The sequence below is a fragment of the Anneissia japonica genome, unplaced genomic scaffold (assembly GCF_011630105.1).
Source record: "Anneissia japonica isolate Jap-2015-1 unplaced genomic scaffold, ASM1163010v1 scaffold2652_len1590060_cov184, whole genome shotgun sequence".
In the NCBI taxonomy this organism is placed as follows: Eukaryota; Metazoa; Echinodermata; class Crinoidea; order Comatulida; family Comatulidae; genus Anneissia; species Anneissia japonica.
The window spans coordinates 1400504-1419613 of NW_022699919.1; the positions used below are offsets into that span (position 1 = coordinate 1400504).

General features: G+C 33.2%; 2 protein-coding genes across 8 annotated transcripts in view; both read right to left on the reverse strand.

Moving 5' to 3' along the window:
* Window positions 1-8813, reverse strand: part of LOC117103217 (ectopic P granules protein 5 homolog) — a 50421-nt gene extending 41608 nt beyond the window's left edge. For 5 of the 6 annotated variants that reach the window (XM_033243764.1, XM_033243762.1, XM_033243763.1 and 2 more), the window contains exons 1-2: window positions 8261-8385; window positions 6192-7139 (exon numbers count right to left, since the gene is read on the reverse strand). In XM_033243764.1, the coding sequence (XP_033099655.1) occupies window positions 6192-7139; window positions 8261-8305 (993 nt within the window). In that variant the 5' untranslated portion in view covers window positions 8306-8385. Of the gene's footprint in view, window positions 1-6191; window positions 7140-8260; window positions 8386-8739 lie in introns of those variants that run through there. The other variant, XM_033243760.1, reaches the window with a different exon arrangement.
* A 5535-nt stretch (window positions 8814-14348) lies between these two features.
* Window positions 14349-19110, reverse strand: part of LOC117103200 — a 9054-nt gene continuing 4292 nt past the window's right edge. Inside the window, exons 2-4 of one of the 2 annotated variants that reach the window (XM_033243729.1) lie at window positions 16226-16363; window positions 15842-15946; window positions 14349-15643 (exon numbers count right to left, since the gene is read on the reverse strand). In XM_033243729.1, coding sequence (XP_033099620.1) covers window positions 14966-15643; window positions 15842-15946; window positions 16226-16363 — 921 coding nt within the window. In that variant the 3' untranslated portion in view covers window positions 14349-14965. The remainder of the gene's footprint in view (window positions 15644-15841; window positions 15947-16225; window positions 16364-19110) is intronic. The other variant, XM_033243730.1, reaches the window with a different exon arrangement.

Genomic DNA, 19110 nt, shown 5'->3' on the forward strand with positions numbered 1-19110 from the left:
TATTTGATCCGCTAATAATAATAATAATAATAATAATAATAATAATAATAATACATAAAGTGCAAACTTATCAGAATTTTAATTGTATAATTTTAACTAAAATATATATTAAAAGCTCTTGGTATTCATGGATGTCTCTCTGTCAGCAACATTACAAACAAAAAATAATAAATAGATCATTATACAATTTAGTGGAGTGGTACATTTATTTGATTACTACAAAAAAGAAAGGATTAAAAAAAGAGGTAAAAAGATTGAAGGACGAGATTAATGTTACAGAAATTCGAAAATTACTTTGGAACTATTCCTCGAGCTGTGTAAAATGAACTTATGGAACCTTCCATCTTGCCCTTTAATCCGGGCACTAACTGCAACATACAAGGGCCGTAGGCGTGCGATGCCGTCTGCTGATTGACCTCTTAACAGTCTTAACGGTCATCATTAAAACCAATTCATTGCCCGCATCGTGGCATTGCATTCGCCATAGAATCCATAATATAGGTCTGAGCCTTAATATCCGCTCTGTAAGTCAACCATTAACTATTAATTATTATTGCGTTCCCCATAGAACAGTGCCCAAGATCCTGCATGTACCTTTCTAAATGATGCCATTAACGAAACTACTGTATGTAAAAATAATACATTATGACAATATCAATAATGAATACAAATATGAAACTGCAAGAATAACAGTGCAGTGTAGGTACAGTATATTGGAAAATAAAAATATTTCAACACAATAATGTGTATGGTGTGAAAATTCTCTGGGCGTAACTAAAAACAAAGTGTCATGTTTAAGGACTAAGTAACATAACCAGCACTGCCGCAGTTCCTCTTGTATAAGCCCACCTTTGAAAACAAAATTGGGATGATTTTTGAGGGGCTACACAAAGGGAATCACCTTTTCAATCAAAAGGTAATTTTTCAGCACTGCATGCCTTATTCAAAGCCAGTACTTGAGGGTAATTCCATGTTAAGTTCTAATGTATCACAGGGCCAAAATTTTATTTTATTTATACCATTGGAAAGCTAAATTTTAAATTTAAATAGAAGGGTAATTTTTATCCATCGGGGCCAAAAGTGAAGTTTTCATCGGGAACCCATATCAAGGGTAACCCTCACAATAAATAATTCATTGAGGTCGTGGAAGCAATCTCGACTTCGACTTTGTTCGGAAATCTGTGGCACGTTCAAGGTGGAGGGGGAGGCTAAATTGTTCAATTATTTTTTTTAATGGAGATATAAGGAAAATTATATTCAAATTTTAAGTCTGAGAGTGTAATTTCCAGCCATCTAGAGGTGCCATAGTAACAAATTTTCTTGCCTCAGCCCCAACCATGGTGGGGCTGAGGTGGTATAGATTCTCCATCTGCTGAAGTACCCAGTGGCGTATTTAAGACATGAAATTTGTCACAGACATGACATAATATGTGATGAAACACATATTTCTACTACCAGCACTACCAAACGAGTATTTCTTTGTAATTTCTTATAATAAAATAATGGTTCAGTTATGTTAACAATGTCTTCAATTTTTATCAAGATAATCTTACTTTAACATATAATTGAAACATCATATAATTTTTTAGAACATTGAAATCATTAACATTGGCCATTTTTCCAAATGCCGTCTGACTATTCTGACATGCTTTAACCTGTTTAGATCAGGTTAAATCTTTAATATAGGCATATAACTATAGATGGTACTGTACATCTATGATTTGGAATTCATTCATTCATTCATTCATACTACTCATGTGGGTATAATTGATCAAAAAACAGCAAAAACAATCATAAATGAAAAATAAAGTGCCAATAACTTTTACGTAACTGGTAACTCTCTTTATTTTGATACAGATTCTGAATGTATACCCATAGAAGCCATGGAATACCAATTTCCAGGATAGCATTCCTCATTCTAAAGTTATTTCCAAAAATCTGTACATACCCTAATTTATATTTGTATAAGACTATAGACATGCCAACTTTTTTGGTGTCCTATATCTTGAGAATGAATAAAGATATTGGTATAATTTTTCCGCAACAGATTGTTCTGGGATTCTTGTTATTGTATTTAATAATTTTATGGGGCACTTTTAGCCATATAGCAGTGTCAACGTCCCGTCCGTTACATCCATGTAACATCTGTTACAGTTAAATTGTAATTATTTAACAATAGTAAAACATTATTTAAAACGTTTGCATTCCTTATAATAGAGTTGATCTGTTTTGTTATAAATAAGTTAATTTTTCATTTTGGCTCAACAGTTTGTCTGAAATTTTTAATTGAAATCAGAATTTTAGAAACTGTCAAAAAGAGGCGACCCCGTCCGTGACGTGACATAATAGTATATACTCTCTTAACGCTGTCTCTTATTAGTATGTGTCGACTTTGGTTATTTTCAAAGCATGTGCTTAAAAATAAATGGATCAATTAAATCATTTTCAAAAGGCTAACTTTCGTTGTATGCCAAGTACATACCTGCTGACTAATCACATACTCGATGGCTTTTGGCACGGGGGAGAACCTATTTTGCATCAATGTTTCCGACATACACCCTTGATGCCTTATCACGTGCGTGCACATGAGGTACACAACTAGACACATGCCAAGTGTTAGTATTCTCAAATTTCAAAATAATGATGGAAAATTAAAGTACTGTAATTATGCTGTCTCTTATACACATCTAGATGTGTATAAGAGACAGCTACAGAATTTACAGTACACAGTAGTTAATGTGTTATAGGTTGTAAAAACTGTAATGAATAAAAAAAAAATCTTTTGAATAAAAAAATCTTTTGCTTGACATTAGGAATTAATCATTTGTGAAACAAAATGATAGGCTATGTCAAGTGTTATATTGAACAGTGGCAGATTCTAGGGGGAACCCAGTCAGCGCGGGGCCCCATCCTCCTATTTTTTTCAAAATTATTAAAAATAAAATGGCAAAAACAGATAAAAATTGTATTCAACTTTAGCTATAAAGATTTTTATGTTTAGATGGAAGTGCAATTTCCGGCCATCTAGAGTTGCCATAACCATAACTTTTCTTACCTCAGCCCCAACCATGGTGGGGCTGAGCTAGCTCCTATCAGTGAAAGTATCCTCATTGGGCCCTTCTATTTCGAATTCCTAGATCCGCCACTGGAAATTACAACAAAAATGAAATCATATTACAGTAGCTTGATGCCTATAAAATAAATTCACCAAACTTTGTAAAATATCCGTAGCTTCCAGAAGGCTTCGCCCCCTGGACCCCCACAGGGGGTCATTGGCGGCCCCCAGCCTAGATGCTCGCTTCGCTCGCATACTGGACCTTATGGAATGGTTCCCCCCCCCCTTCCAAAAACGTTCCTCCACTGTTGATTGAGTAAGAGAGTTAAAGTTATCAGACTTCACAGAAGACAATTACTATCCACACATAATCAAATGTAATTAAAAGAAAAAAAATCAGTCCAAATATTGTATCATATTTTGTGTAACAAACGTGACATTTGTCACAGACATGACATAACATGTTGTCACAGACGTGACATTATGAAACACATTATTTCTACTACCAGCACTACCAAATGAGTAATTTCTTTGTAAATTCTTATAATAAAATAATGGTTCAGTTATGTTGTAAACAATGTCTTCAATTTTTATCAAGATAATCTTACATTAACATATAATTGAAACATCATATAATTTTTTAGAACATTGAAATCATTAACATTGGCCATTTTTCCAAATGCCGTCTGACTATTCTGACATGCTTAAATAAAAATCTGTTTAGATCAGGTTAAATCTTTAATATAGGCATATAACCATAAATGGTACTGTACATCTATGATTTGGAATTCATTGGACTACTCATGTGGGTATAATTGATCAAAAAACAGCAAAAACAATCATTTTTGTTATATGATGAGCATAAATAAAGTGCCAATAACTTTTACATAACTGGAAACTCTCTTTATTTTGATACTGATTCTGAATGTATGCCAATAGAAGCCATGGAATACCAATTTCCAGGATGGCATTCCTCATTCAAAAGTTATTTCCAAAAATTTGTACATACCCTAATTTATATTTGTATAAGACTATAGACACGCCAACTTTTTTAGTGTCCTATAACTTGGGAATGAATAAAGATATTGGTATAATTTTTCCGCAACAGATTGTTCTGGGATTCTTGTTATTGTATTTAATAATTTTATGGGGCACTTTTAGCCATATAGCAGTGTCAACGTTCTGTCCTTTACATCCATGTAACATCTGTTACAGTTAAATTGTAATTATTTAACAATAGTAAAACATTATTTAAAACGTTTGCATTCCTTATAATAGAGTTGATCTGTTTTGTTATAAATAAGTTAATTTTTCATTTTGGCTCAACAGTTTGTCTGAAATTTTTAATTGAAATCAGAATTTTAGAAACTGTCAAAAAGAGGCGACCCCGTCCGTGACATGACATAAGAGTATATACTCTCTTAATGATGCCACATTCTTAAGCAATTTTTTTGACGAAGTAAATATAACTTGTGATAAGTCAATTTATGTTACAAATAGCTAAAGTGGCCTCTTACTTTTTGAAATATTTACTTTAAAATTGTGAAAATGTCATGTTCGTTAAAATGGAATTGCCCTTGAGTTTTTTTGTTTTTTTTTAGATTATTCGTAAGTCTCAATCAATTCATACCATGGGCATTTGCCCCAAGAAAATGCTGGTAAGTAGGTAAAACTGGGCGTAAAGTTGGGGGTGGTCTTCTACCCGAAGTAGGTTTATACCTGAGGAACCAAGGTATTATTAAACAGCTCCATTTGATTATGGGTAGTTTTATTACATACTGTTCATTGGTGTGTTTGTACTGCACATGCGTTGTCATCATTTTTTAATAAGTATACAGGCGAGTAATATTTCATTCTTTGTTGTTTAGACGGCAGAAGCCTATAAAAACAGAAATAAATTTGCAAACCAAATGTCACTTGTATTAGAGAGGGTAAAAAAGGCAATAAAACATTGTGGATTGCTGTTTTCCAAATGAATTTACATCAAAATATTCTAGATGAAGTCTTACTATTATTTTTTCCACCCAAATGATTTTTCTTTCATACAACTTTTGTTTTGTAATGTGTTTGTTCTTGCTTGTCTTTTCTTTCAAAATGTTATAAATGCAATTGTGAATATATCAATTATAATCAATTTGACTAATTATTGAATAACATTCTATAAAATTGAATTGAATTGTGTGCATTGTATATTGTACCAATTATATTATTATGATAGTGTACAGATGAGATATTTACAACCAGGTATAGGAACTATTTTCAGAATCATTAAAAAAAAAAATTTGACATACTATACACAGTACAAGTTAGAAAAAACATCTGCTTTCTGCATTAAAAATTATCAAAATAAATTTTGAGAAAAACATTGTCCTTATCGGGATTCAAACCCCCAAAAACCCCTCTGATTACAATTCAGTTGCGTTTACAACAACTAAGCTATAGTATACTGTAGGCTAACCTAGTATATTCCATTGGATTTTCTAAAGTTCTCATTGTGTTGTGCAATAATATGCAATAAAAAATAAATCACATGATATATACTTGTTATTGAAAAAACCTCCATAAGGAAAATGATGCATTTAAATGTGTGCATGTAAAATGCACATTTCTTCCTGATGGAGGTTACAAGCAATGGCGTATCCAGTGGTGCAGGCAGGGGAACATTCCCCCAAAGAAGATTGCACACCCCCCCCCCATCCCCATGAGTCTATCCCTCTTCACTAATTTTTTTCAATGCAAAAAAGGCACTGCCCTGTCAAAATCATCGAGCCTACCCAACTTCACTTTTGCGTACCCACCTCATCACCAGGGCCCTATTCCACTGGTTACAAATGTTTCACTATAATTACCAAAAAGTAAAGAATGGCAAGAGGTGCAACTGTCTTGATTTTGCATGCACGCAATGAAAGAAAAAAAGTAGGCCTACTACCACGAATTAGGGGGCACCCAATAAGAATTCAAATAGAGTTTAAAATTTGAAGAGGCATTCTTTACATGCAGTGCGTGTTCGATACGAAATATCTTCCTTTTTGAAGGATGCCCTCTAGTTCATGGGAGTACTTTTCAAAATAGGATTTTGATGCAAAGAAACCCTGAGAGTCAGACCGCTTGCCATTCTATACTCTTTTTTTATTACCTTCACAAAGCTCTCAACATATAACTCATGGTGCTGTAGCATGGGATTGAAGTAATAGTTTGTAAGTTCATCATCAGTGAATGGCAGCATTGCTTGGCTCTGTTGCCTCATAAGATTCGGATGCAAACGCTGGTGCGTCCTGATACCTTCATCCTTCAAGGTTGTAATAACCCCATTAACTGTCCGCTCAGAATTAGTTGAAACTACTTCTGAAGCAGTTGCTTCATTTGTTCTGATATCTAATGGATTTCCAACATCTGCCAAAGGATCTCTCATGTCTGCCACAGGATCTCTCACATCTGCCACAGGATCTCTCACATCTGCCACAGGATCTCTCACATCTGCTATAGGATCACTGACATCTGCCAGTGGAACTCTTATATCTGCCACAGAATATGTGACATCCTCCACACATTCATGTGTGGTGTCTAGTTCGATCTGATTTGAAGTACAATTCTCAAGTCCTACCTGAGACTGTTCTGAAGCAATTTCACTTTCGACACTAACAGGTGGAGCAGAGGGTGTTAAATTGTCTGAAACAACAGCAGATTCTATAGACACAGGGGGAGCACTTGCAATATTTTCAGTTACATTACCTTGACTATCTTTTTCCACATCTGCAGAAGTGTCTGTAGAAGGGATTTCATTTGAATGTTCAACAGTATTAGGTTCATTATTCTCTGTTGCATTATCTACTATAATGTTTTCATCTCTTACAATCTTTTCATCAACATCCTTCTCCTGATTAGGTTCATGTGTTCTTTCAGTGTTTGAGTAATGTATGCCCATAGCACCTTCTTGACCATCAATTGGTAGTTGGCTCGTCCCTTCTTGCGAGTCATTATCTGCATCTACTTTTGGAATGTCATCAGCTTTTAAAAAAGTCCCTTCATCATTGTTCTCTTCAACAAGGGTTGGTGGAGGTAAATGTTTATCTTTTTCTTTTTTCTACAAAATAGGAGGAAAATGAGTACATGGTTATCACAATAGATTTTCTTTGACAATCCATATTAGCATACTGTAAATGAAAAAGACAGTGTGTTACAATAAGTGATCTAGGAATCAGTGAAATCAGTATAAATAAACTAGAAAATTTCATCTAAAGTTGCACTTTATATTCAATATACAACCCCATATTCTACTTATTTCATTGGATGAAAACAAGCCACATGGGATTAAAATATTATTGACTATTCCATGGTGTTTGAGTGATTAGTCAATGTTGAATAATATATTTTTTAGATCCCAAATACATGTGATCCCGCGAACAGACACTGACAATTTTCGGCTAAACATCGCTTCCTGTAAACTGACGCAAGTCGTTGATACTGGCCCATTTGTGCTCTTAGTTGACATGGGGCAGATTTGACTTGGAGCTGAGCTGACTTGGCCGAGTTGACTCAAATTCACTTGTATTCAAAATTGTCAAAAGTGGAGCTTATTTGGAGAGAGCCATTTATTGGATCATTTAACAATAAATAACACAATTTTGGCCTAGGGTCTCGAAAGGGCCTTGCCTAATTAGGGCCTATAGGCTATATAATCACATGGCTGGAACATCAGGACACCATAGGCCCTACCCTAGGCCTGGCCTGAACTAGGCCTAAAAATCCTTAATTTTAATCCTAGACTAGGCTAGGCCTACATCAAGTTCCTAAATTTATGGCAAATGCTGAGTGAAAGATTGCACAAAATCTTCTCAATGACTTGGAAAAAACATTGAGGTAAAAAAATTAAGAATTAAAAGTTAGGTGCGAAAGTACATTAGCGCCTTAAAAATGGGTCCAGGCCTAGGCCTATGGGGAACAAGCCCAGGGCTAGGCTGGCATAGGCTAGGCCTAAGCACTCCCAACTACGAACACACCGCAACGCCTCCAGACTGTTGATTGTGTAATTGATTAAGGGAAATTCCCACTGATTACAAAGTTGCAACACGAGTGGCAGTCTAAAACTTAGATCTACAGAGGCCTAGCTTCTAGGCTAGGGCCTACAGTAACAAGAAATGAAGACAGCTCATAAATATACTGATCACTTGCGTAAAGCAAATGAGAATTTTTTAGTTTGTTTACCTTCTTTTTAGACTTCCGTTGCGATTCTCTGACTGCCTCTGCCATTGCTAGTGTTACAGAGATGTTCACTACGGCACGGCACCATGTATGTTACATATTTTTCACCACCGTTTGTGCAGTCGTTGATGAACTATGGAACGCCGCTGGTCAATTGCATCCTGCTGCAGACCGGCAGCGAGGCGAGGTCAGCCACGCTTTGCAAAAAGCAGCCAGACATTGCAAAATCGTTAATGCAAAAGAATAGCCTGGGCGATACCATTTTCGCGAAGGTAAATTGACTTTCGACATAAACCTTGTACAAAAAAAAAAATATGATCGAACACTTTTATGGTTGCTGCCCTCTACAGTATTTCAACGTCAGGTTAAGTTATTGTAGGTGGTGGACAACCCTGGGTAAACTAACCCAGTAGTCATGGTTGGGGCGAGTGAATATACTGATCACTTGCGTAAAGCAAATGAGAATTTTTTAGTTTGTTTACCTTCTTTTTAGACTTCCGTTGCGATTCTCTGACTGCCTCTGCCATTGCTAGTGTTACAGAGATATTCACTACGGCACGGCACCATGTATGTTACATATTTTTCACCACCGTTTGTGCAGTCGTTGATGAACTATGGAACGCCGCTGGTGCCTTCAATGCGCATTTATTATTACACTGTACCATAACATTTATATACAGGTGTCTGGAATAAAGCTTGGTTAATTGAAAATCATTTATGGACAACGGTGTCATTTTAAATTCTGATTCAGGGGTAGATTCTTATTTTTCCACTGCCATGTTTTATTTTCTAACAGTGAAAATACAAAATGGCATACAAATACTAGGCCTAAATGTTACAATATTTTTTTTTCGTAACAGCATACTGAACACAACCCATACCATTATTGAATTCAAATAAATCACTCCCTCAGTAGGCAGTTGTAAATATTACCGGTACTACGACATAATAACCTCGGCCAAGGAGGTTATGTATTACCCCTGTCTGTCTATTTGTCTGTCTGTCTGTTAGCAACGCAAAAACTAAGGAATGGATCATCATATAATTTAGTGGAATGCTACCTAATAATCTAAGAAAAAGATGATTAAAATTAACTTTTAAGAAGTAACAGTCAAAGTTCAAGGTCACTAAAATAAATTTTCTTTGCATTTATCCTTGAGCATAAAGTAATGGAATCACCCACACACTGTCTGTGCCTGCGGATTGCCTGGGTATCCAGACAGAGGGCGGAAGTATGCAATAGAGTGACTCTAATTAGACAATAGTGTACCATGATTTATCTCCACAATCACAGGGATTGCCAAAGAATGAAGACTAAACATAATGCTAGGCACAGAAAACTTCATTTTTGTGTAAACATAATACAGTACCAGTGGATATAAGTAAATAAAACATTGACATATAAACAACTCTCAGGATGCTCTCGTTTAATTTCTCGTTTAAAGAGAATTATAAATTTCAGTCATTACGACCAGCAACTACTCATTTGTTTACAAAATTACCATTGATAAGCACTATGTTTTAATTTCGGAGTTCACAACTACTACATAATGGAAAGAAACACGACCGGACTTTTTGCACTACCTGATTCCAATTATATCTCCAGTAATTATCATACGTAGGCCTAAATATTCTTAATTATGAAATATGGAATTTCACAATATTATAACGAAAACGTACGACTCTTTAGAGTCTAGTGCTCGAATATATGAATAATTATGTTATATGAGCGTGCCAACAATAGTCACTTTGACGAAATGTTTAATTATACAAATGTACAAATGCTCCTCAGCTAACAATATTGCGTTCTAAGAACGTTATAACAACGTTACAGTTTGGTGATAAAAACATTATTTTGTAGAACCATAAGTACGTATAACCTAATTTCACACAACGTCACAAAGTTGAACGTTTTTACAACGTTGTGTGAACGTTGTTTTGTGACATAGGCCTACTTAACTTCAACGTTCGCGAACATTATAAGAACGTTTTGTGTTTGCTGGGATCTTGTTATATTAGATGGTATTTTTGTTTATAAAGTAAGATACCGGATAATAGCGACATGGTTAATATTAATTTATTTAACCCCAAAATCTAATTTATCACGAATAAAGTCCATGAATTGCAATAAATAAAATAATATAATTCCACATTAGCAACTGTTTGATCATGCCTTATATCTGTAAGTCTAACTAAAATTTGATGAATTATATAATCATTAATGTCGTTTTATCAGTTAAAAAAATTATCCTGTCAGGGTCCCACCCTGGGTTACGGGAAGCTAGTTATTTAATCAATAAAAGAAAAAATAAAAAAATAAATCATTAAATAAATAAACAAAAACAAACAAACAAACTAACTAACAAACAAACAAACAAATAAACACATGAATAAATAAATAAATAAAAACATAAAATAATATGAAAATACAACAGAATGCATTTGTGAAGCATAATGGAATATTGTTGATCTCAAGTTATTTATAACATGCTTGCAGTGGTGGCATACTAGTCTGTAATGTTTAATTATTGATTTACACACTTAGCGTTCCTATCCAAATAGGCTGGAAGGAAGAAATACTGAAAATAAGTAGCGGGATAAAACTTCAATTGGCAAATTCTTCAGTACTATTGGATGTCCAAATTTCTCTGAAACATGACAGTTCTTCAACTAGTCTGACTATGATGCTGGCATTTCAGTACAAATCAGATAAGTGTTCTATGTCCTGCTCATTCGGATCCGATTTGAATATAGTTTAAACCTAGGACAATATCGTATACCTTATCTTTAATTTAGAAATTCAATTATCATTTTGTTATTCATATACTTTTTATTAGGCTATTTAAGTTTATGCATTTCATGATTCTTTTAACCTTTGGTGGGTCAACATTAATTAATTGTGGTGTCATGTTATGTTCAGTTCTACCTTGCATCCATTTGTTTTTGTCTTTTATTTTATCAAATGTAAATGTATAATTTATTGTGGTGTCCGTTAAAATATGTTATATCTGTCTTGCACCCATTTTGTTTTGTCTTTTTATTTTGTAAAATGTAAATGTATTGCACTATAGGGTGACCAAATTTCGAGCTTTGCTCTTCTGGTTTACCCAACATTTTAATTGCAGGCCCCTACTGTTATGTTCATTAATCGTTGGTAAATAAACTTGAAGCAAAATGGGAAACAGGTTGAACACCTTGCGTAAATGAACTTATAGTGTTATACAAATAATTTTAAAGCTCAAAGGTGTTACAATACATGTTTAAAAAATCATAACCTCTAATTATAACGATATTTTATGGTAAGTAGGCCTATAGGCCTATATATAGAAATTAGTATGTACAAATGATAATATGAAAGTTGCTAAAGCAATAATACAAAAAATTCAAAGCATAAATGTAGATCTAAAAATGTAATTTTAACCTTTCCATAATTATTTTCAACATTCACAAACTGTTTATTTTTCACAACAACAAGCGTGTCTGTTGGAATCGCAGTGCAATTCAGTGAGAAAATATGAAGATTGTACCTTAACACATTTGCTGACACCGACTGCCAGCTTTATCGATAATACGGATGGTCTATGTGGCTTCATGGATGATCCAGACAATGATTTTGTGGGATCAGACGGCGCCCTCTATCATCATGATAATGTAACGGATTTCGTTACAATATGTAAGGATAATGTTATATTGTTATCAACAACATTGTTATTTGCCTCAACTGTTGAATAGTATGTTTATAACATTTTTAATAGACCAGTGTCGCCTTCTATCATCATGATAGTGTAATGGATTTCGTTGAAAGATGTAAGAAGAATGATATAGGCCTACTGTTGTCAACAACATTGTCATTTGCTTTAAATGTTGAATAGGTTTATAGCAATTTCAATAAGACAATTTTCAATTGTTTAAATATCTAACCCATATTTCGTAGGGAAAATTGAGAATTCAAATGCAAATGGTGGTTTATATTATTCTTGGTCGCGGAATTATTCCAATTTTCATGTGGACGATGAGCTGGATGATTCATATACCATCAAATACGAACTACAGATGAGATTTGACAAGATATTGTGTCTGAAGCCTATGTGCAGTTCTAATGCGCAATTTCGTAATTTTACCATGACCATAAATTTTATTAAGGAAATTCACTACCATTATATATAGACGAGCTTTTGTTATATTTTAAATAAAAATGAGATGCAAAAAGAACTTTGATATATTATAGTAAAATAATCCGTTTCTGTTTGGTGGTTGTTCGGTGTTTTTAAGTATTTTAATATGGTTTGTAGTTGTCTTGTATCTGTTTAAGTGGCGGTCTGTTCAGTGGTGGTAGCGCCAGGATTTGCCCGACGAGGGTCTGAGGTCCCCGACGAAAAAAGTGGGCGTGGTTAGACGTCGCTCAAGATCTCTCGAAAGTGTTCCGGGGTCGAAACCCCCCAAAAACATGACAATTTAGGGGTTTTCAAAGGCTTATTTAATCGATTAAATCTCAGTTGTTCTGGTGTATGTTTTGAAATTAATTTGATATAATGAAATTGTCTATCTTAATGAAATTGTTTTTGTTTTTGTTTTTAAGTAAGTGAGTGCAATTCTATTTATGGAGTTTACTTTTTGCGGACCGACACTGGGACAAAAGCAAGCAATGACGATGATGATGATGTGATGATGACGATAATAATAATAATAATAATAATAATATTGTTTTATTATTATTATTATTATTATTATTATTATTATTATTATTATTATTATTATTATAGGCCTAATTATTATTATTAACATTAATAGGATAAAGTAAACAGATTAATGATAATATTTTTTTTAATTTTATTTTTTTAAATATTTACATCAGTCGAATAATATTTCAATTATCATTAAAATATTTCTATTGATAATAGTAATAATAATGAAGATATTAATATAAATAATAATATAATAATATTAATATAATTATTAGTATTAGTAAGTAGTAATATCATTGTATAATAATAATAAATATTATTAATATTCTAAGACTATTTTTAACGTTATTGTTAATTTTATTGTTATTATCATTGCTATAGTTATTGCTATTTTTTAAAATTTTTAATGTTATTGTTATCATCATTATTGTGATCAGAATCATGATTATTGTTGTCGACACAGTGGTCGACTGGGTGGTCTGGTGAAGACTGTAGAAATGGTAATTATTCCATACTGAAAAATTCCTCAAAACATACTTACAAGATTTGGCATTTTTGCACAACGTTGATTTTCCAGTAAAATGATATATAAGGTACGGTATACACACGCAGCCTGGTATAATGTTTTAATGAAATATATTATCTTGTACTTAGGTTCATGTGTTCCGAATTGCATAAATGGCGAGTGTGTGTCCGGTTTCGGTCGGTGTAGGCCTAATGTTGGTTGGGAAGGCGATACATGTGAAGAATTTGGTAAGAAAGTAATATTGTAACTGCATTTTTTTTATATCCTTCATAATATTCAATATCGCTAAAACGTCAGGGAAACATAGAAGATTTTATTGCTTACTTCAAACAAATTTTGTGTAAAGAGTATCATACTTAGGACTATATGTTTCAAAAAATCGATATGTCATTTTTATTATGTCATAGATTAGTAAAAGGAAAGTACTTGTGGGTACATTAACCCCTTTTATCTTTTTTAGCTAATAGTTTTGGCGTTATGTACAGATGAAGAGCATGGCACGTGTCTTCTAACTGATGTCTGTTTATGTAACGAAGATAAATACAGGTGAAATAAAAAAAAATCTTAACGATAGATAAGGGAGTGGAGGTGTAAGTTGATAATTATAAGAACATGTTAGCTTAGTTGGCTAAACTGATGCAGCTACTCTGTTGTTTGGTGATGATGAAGTTCAGTTCTCAGAAGCGTTAAAAAATTCAACTTCCAAGAATTTAAAGATGCATATACACCTGTTAAGAACATGGTAATTACATACAGTTTGAATTTACAATATTAAAAACAAATCACAGAACAACACCGTAATAATAGACACAATTAGTATAATTTTAATTTAATGTACAATTCAAATGACACTAATATAATATAAACTGTTTATAATTTACAAAATTAAAAACAAATCACAGAACAACACCGTAATAATAGACACAATTAGTATAATTTTAATTTAATGTACAATTCAAATGACACTAATATAATATAAACTGTGTCAAATGATACTTGGTAGGCCTACTTTGGTTATTTTGACTTTTTTAAATTGTTGTTGTTATTCATTTGAACATGCCTTCGTATCGGCAGCACCCGCAAATATAATGCGGTGTGTTCTTAAGCAATACACACTACATAAAAAAATCAATGAAACAAAGAAAAAAGCAAAAACAATTGAAATAAGGAAAAAGTTTGAAATTATATTAGGGTAAGTATCCACAGTACATGCATACAGTCTACAGTACTTTCTGTACTTTATCGACACTCCCAGAATAATAATAAAAGCAGATGTACATAAACATGCACGTGCTTGCAAATATAAAATCACTTAAATACAACAATATGATTTATATGTGCATAGGTAATAATATCATAAAAGAATTAAAACACCTTACTGTAATATAAAAGATCTATGGCATACATACAGATTTTGAATTGATTGATTTTGTTTGTATGTAGTGCTACGACATCGGACGTTAACTTGTAATTTAACAACTTAAAAGTGTTACTGACCTACAGAACACAAGAGTACCGTCGACGTGCTCGTACGTTACCATCACTCTTTTCCTTAGGTTTAGACATACTTTCCGTGTATATCTTAATACCATTTCTGTATTCGCATTCAAAACCCCCCTCTGGCTCACTTACACTATGATGCGTTTCCTTAGACTTAGTCGTACATACAGAGTATCGTCGTGCTACTCTTAGGCCTACACTCTTTTCCGTTGATTTAGACATACTTTTTGTATACTTATCAAATAGTTTAATACCATTTGTGTACCTGCACGTTCCCTTAGACCTATACATACTTTTGGTGTACTCATTAACTATCTTAATACATGTATTGTGTTGGAGTGTCTTTAAATATGCCTCCAACTCATTTAAAGCCTCGTGATTTGTCAGTTGCCTCTTTCTGCAATGAATCTCCCATTTATTCAAGAGGATAATAGTCGGACTTGTACTTGATTGGCAGTTCTTGGGAGATCCGAGCCAGTTTATGTAGCATTCAGACATTGCCATCAAATTTGCTAGACCCCGATAGTCACAAAGCCTCAATTCTGCTTCGCCATGACTCTGCGATTCCCTCAGAACGTCAAGCTGAATGGAAAGTTCACGGCGTAATTCTAATGATAGAATAGGCTGGGACAACGGCGAAGATGTGAACTCTGGCTCTTGCAAATCATTTTTTCCCTGTATACATTTTAATAATAAATAATCATCTTCTCATAAATAAGGTACTTCATTTCTACATCATAGTGGTAACACACCAGTTACCCAGCTAACAATATTACCTGTCTCTTATACACATCTGACAGCCAAGTGTGTGTCCATGGAATTCCAGTATGCTTTTACTTGTGCAAAATGTACAATATTGTCACAAACATTCACCTGAAACTTTAGGAATGCTTTATCGGTGGATCCCTCAGGACATTCCAACACAAATTGACGAAAAACATATCCCAAGTCAGAAACAACATTGCCGACACAAATCGTCTTAAGAATACAAAAATTGGTTATTCGTTTTAAATTGAATTTTATGTATTTAATATAAAACAATCACTACAAAGAATGGTTTTTCTATGATCACTTCATTCCCAAAGAGCAAGCCTGTGAGTTGACATTAGACAATTAAGTGCAAGAGTTTTGAAGATTACAAAGAATTGTGGGTGTTACGTCGGACCTAAGCGGCTTCATAACAATTCAGTAGTCATGGTTTGTTACATATAGGCCTATACTGAAGATGTTAAAATTTAAAATGAACTTTTCGCTTACGTAAGCAGATGGTTCCACTCGGCAATCCACACATTCAGCAATTATAATTTTAACCTCATCACGAGATTGGTATGAGCCAGCCTTAACTGGATTTCCTACCCTACGAGAGCTGCTGTTTGATTCCTCTTTCGTCACAAGCTGAAAACCACATTTTATAAAATTCTGTCATGGTCATTTATACACTCCATCGTTATTGTAGAAGATTAAAAAATGGTCCGTATAGATAATCACTTGTTTTACACCCTTTTCACTAATTCCAGCGTCCCTTATCGCTGTGTCCTTTCTCCTGTTCTTTCCTCTATAGTCCAGTCCCTATAGGGAAACAATGTTAAAGTAGCGGATACAAGTATATCCTTTGCATGGTGATAGGGCATAATGTGGGGATACCAAAACTAAGCTACTGGAAATCTGATTTTGACCTTTAACCTCAATTTTTATCTTTTTTTATTAAAAAAAAACAAGAATTGTCATATCTCTGTAACGCTTTGGTATATTGAAATAATTCTGGTGCCAAATTGCTCTGAACGCATAAATTTATATTCACTCTAATACAAAATTTTGCATGAAAACAATGCTTATCGTGATTTTTCTTAAAAATCATGTTTTTTGGGTAATATCAAATGGTCATATCTCTGAAACGTTTAGGTCTACAGAAATTGTTTTGGTGTCATTGTTCAGAATCCATACTATTATATTTGCTCTAATACACATTTTTCCATGAAACTAATGCTTACTGAGAATATCTTTAAAATCGTGTTTTTGGGCAATATATGTGAAAATGCCATATTTCTGAATAATACAATTTATTATTAGGACTTGACATATGTTTATTGTAGTGAATACAAATTTTGCTCTTTGACATGGTGATAGAACATGATGTGGGCGTATAAAATCCAAGTTACTGGATATCTGATTTGACCCCTCTGACATTTGACCAAATTTTTAACGTTTATTATTTTTAAAAAATCATGAAATTTCCATATCTCTGTAATGCTTTGTACTATTGAAATAATTGTTGTGTCAAATTGCCCAGAACACATACATTTATATTCGCTCTAATACAACTGTTTGCATGGAACCAAATACTTATCAAGATTTACCTAAAAATCATTTTTTCCGGAAAAAATATGAAATAGTCGTATCTCTGCAACACTTAGGTCTATAGAAATTTTGGTGTAGAATTATTTAGAAGACATACATTTATTTTTGCTTTAATACAATTTTTCCATGAAAACTAATGCTCACTGAGAATTCCTTTAAAATCATGTTTTAGGGCAAATATATTAAAGCCCCATTCCCGGCAAAAATTTCACTAAAAACTGACTTTTTTTTAGAAAATATGCATTTGCATTATTCCAATTATTATAAATCATGGAAAAATATTGGCATGAATTTTAGTTTTAGGCAAAAGAATTAAAAAAAAAGAGAAATACAGACTATTTCTCATAAAATATTACCATTTTCTCGACGAATTCATCGTTACTAGGCAAATTCAGAGGTTGTAGATCGCATCCACTGAATACTCTCGCTTTTATGTATACTTTATACAGTCAATAAAGTGCGCCCTCTCTAGTGAGATTAGTTTTTGTACTTCGCATCTCGCACAATGCGTTCGTTCGGTTAGGTTGAGATATGTTTGTTTAAGTGTCAAAATTTCAGTCAGAATCAGTTTTTTAACAAATTTGAAATAATTCCTATGAAATATTATATTACTCAAGTGTCATTACTAGCAACGGAAAATATCATGTCGGCCGTTTTTATGTGTGATAACAGAACCTAAATAGAGGTAAGGCTAGGCCTAGCCTAGCAGCGTTGGATAGGCTAATGTTTTCGGCGCCTACGATATTTCTTCTCACGACCTGTCGCAAAATCAAACATGAAAATTCATCCGCATTTATTTTTTGTGTGGAACACAAAAAAATCAAATTTCAGTTTTATTTTACATTTTTTTCATTCTTAGGAATTTCTAAATTCAGTTAAACTAGCAATTCCGTATTATATTTATAAATCTTTATAACATTATACAAAAATTAGATTTAAAAAAAAAATTGAAATTTTGCCGGGAATGGGGCTTTAAAGTCATATTTCTAAAATAAAAAATACTGTTTGTTATTAGGCATTGACACACGTTTATTAAGATGTTATAGTAGTACAAATTTTCAATTTGACATTGTGGTAGAACATGATGTGGGGGTACAAAATCCAAGTTTGACCTTAACTTTTGGTTAAATTGCTCAGAACTCATACAAATTGTTTATATGCTCTAATATAAATTTTTGCATGAAACCCAATAATAACCAGGGTTGCTCTTAAATTTCAAAATGAAAAATATGAAATGGTAATATCTCTGCAACACTTTGGTCTGTGAAATTCTTATATAAGAAAAACATATTTCTGCATAGTACAGTTTGTTAGTCAGATATTTAAGTCTTGACATGTACTGACATATTTTCCTTACATCATCATCATCATCATCCTCATCCTCATCATCATCAACAACAACAACTACTTCCATAAATCATCATCCACAATTATCATCCCCATTATCATTCATCACCATCATTATCAGCATATTTATCATCATCATTCATTATAATTATCCAATATCGCAATCTTCCATCACTGTCATAACCACGGTCATTGCCACACTCCAGCATTATCTTCATTCTAAAGCATCATTATCATTCTCCATCGGCATTTTCTATCGACATATTCATCCAGAAAAATATTAAAATCCTCAATTATCAAGATAAACATTATCATTATCATCATCATCCTCTCCATCATCTTAATACATTCCTTCTTCATAATTATTATCATATCATCATCCTCATCATTCTGATTCATAATCATAATCATCATCATTACCATCGTCATCCATAATC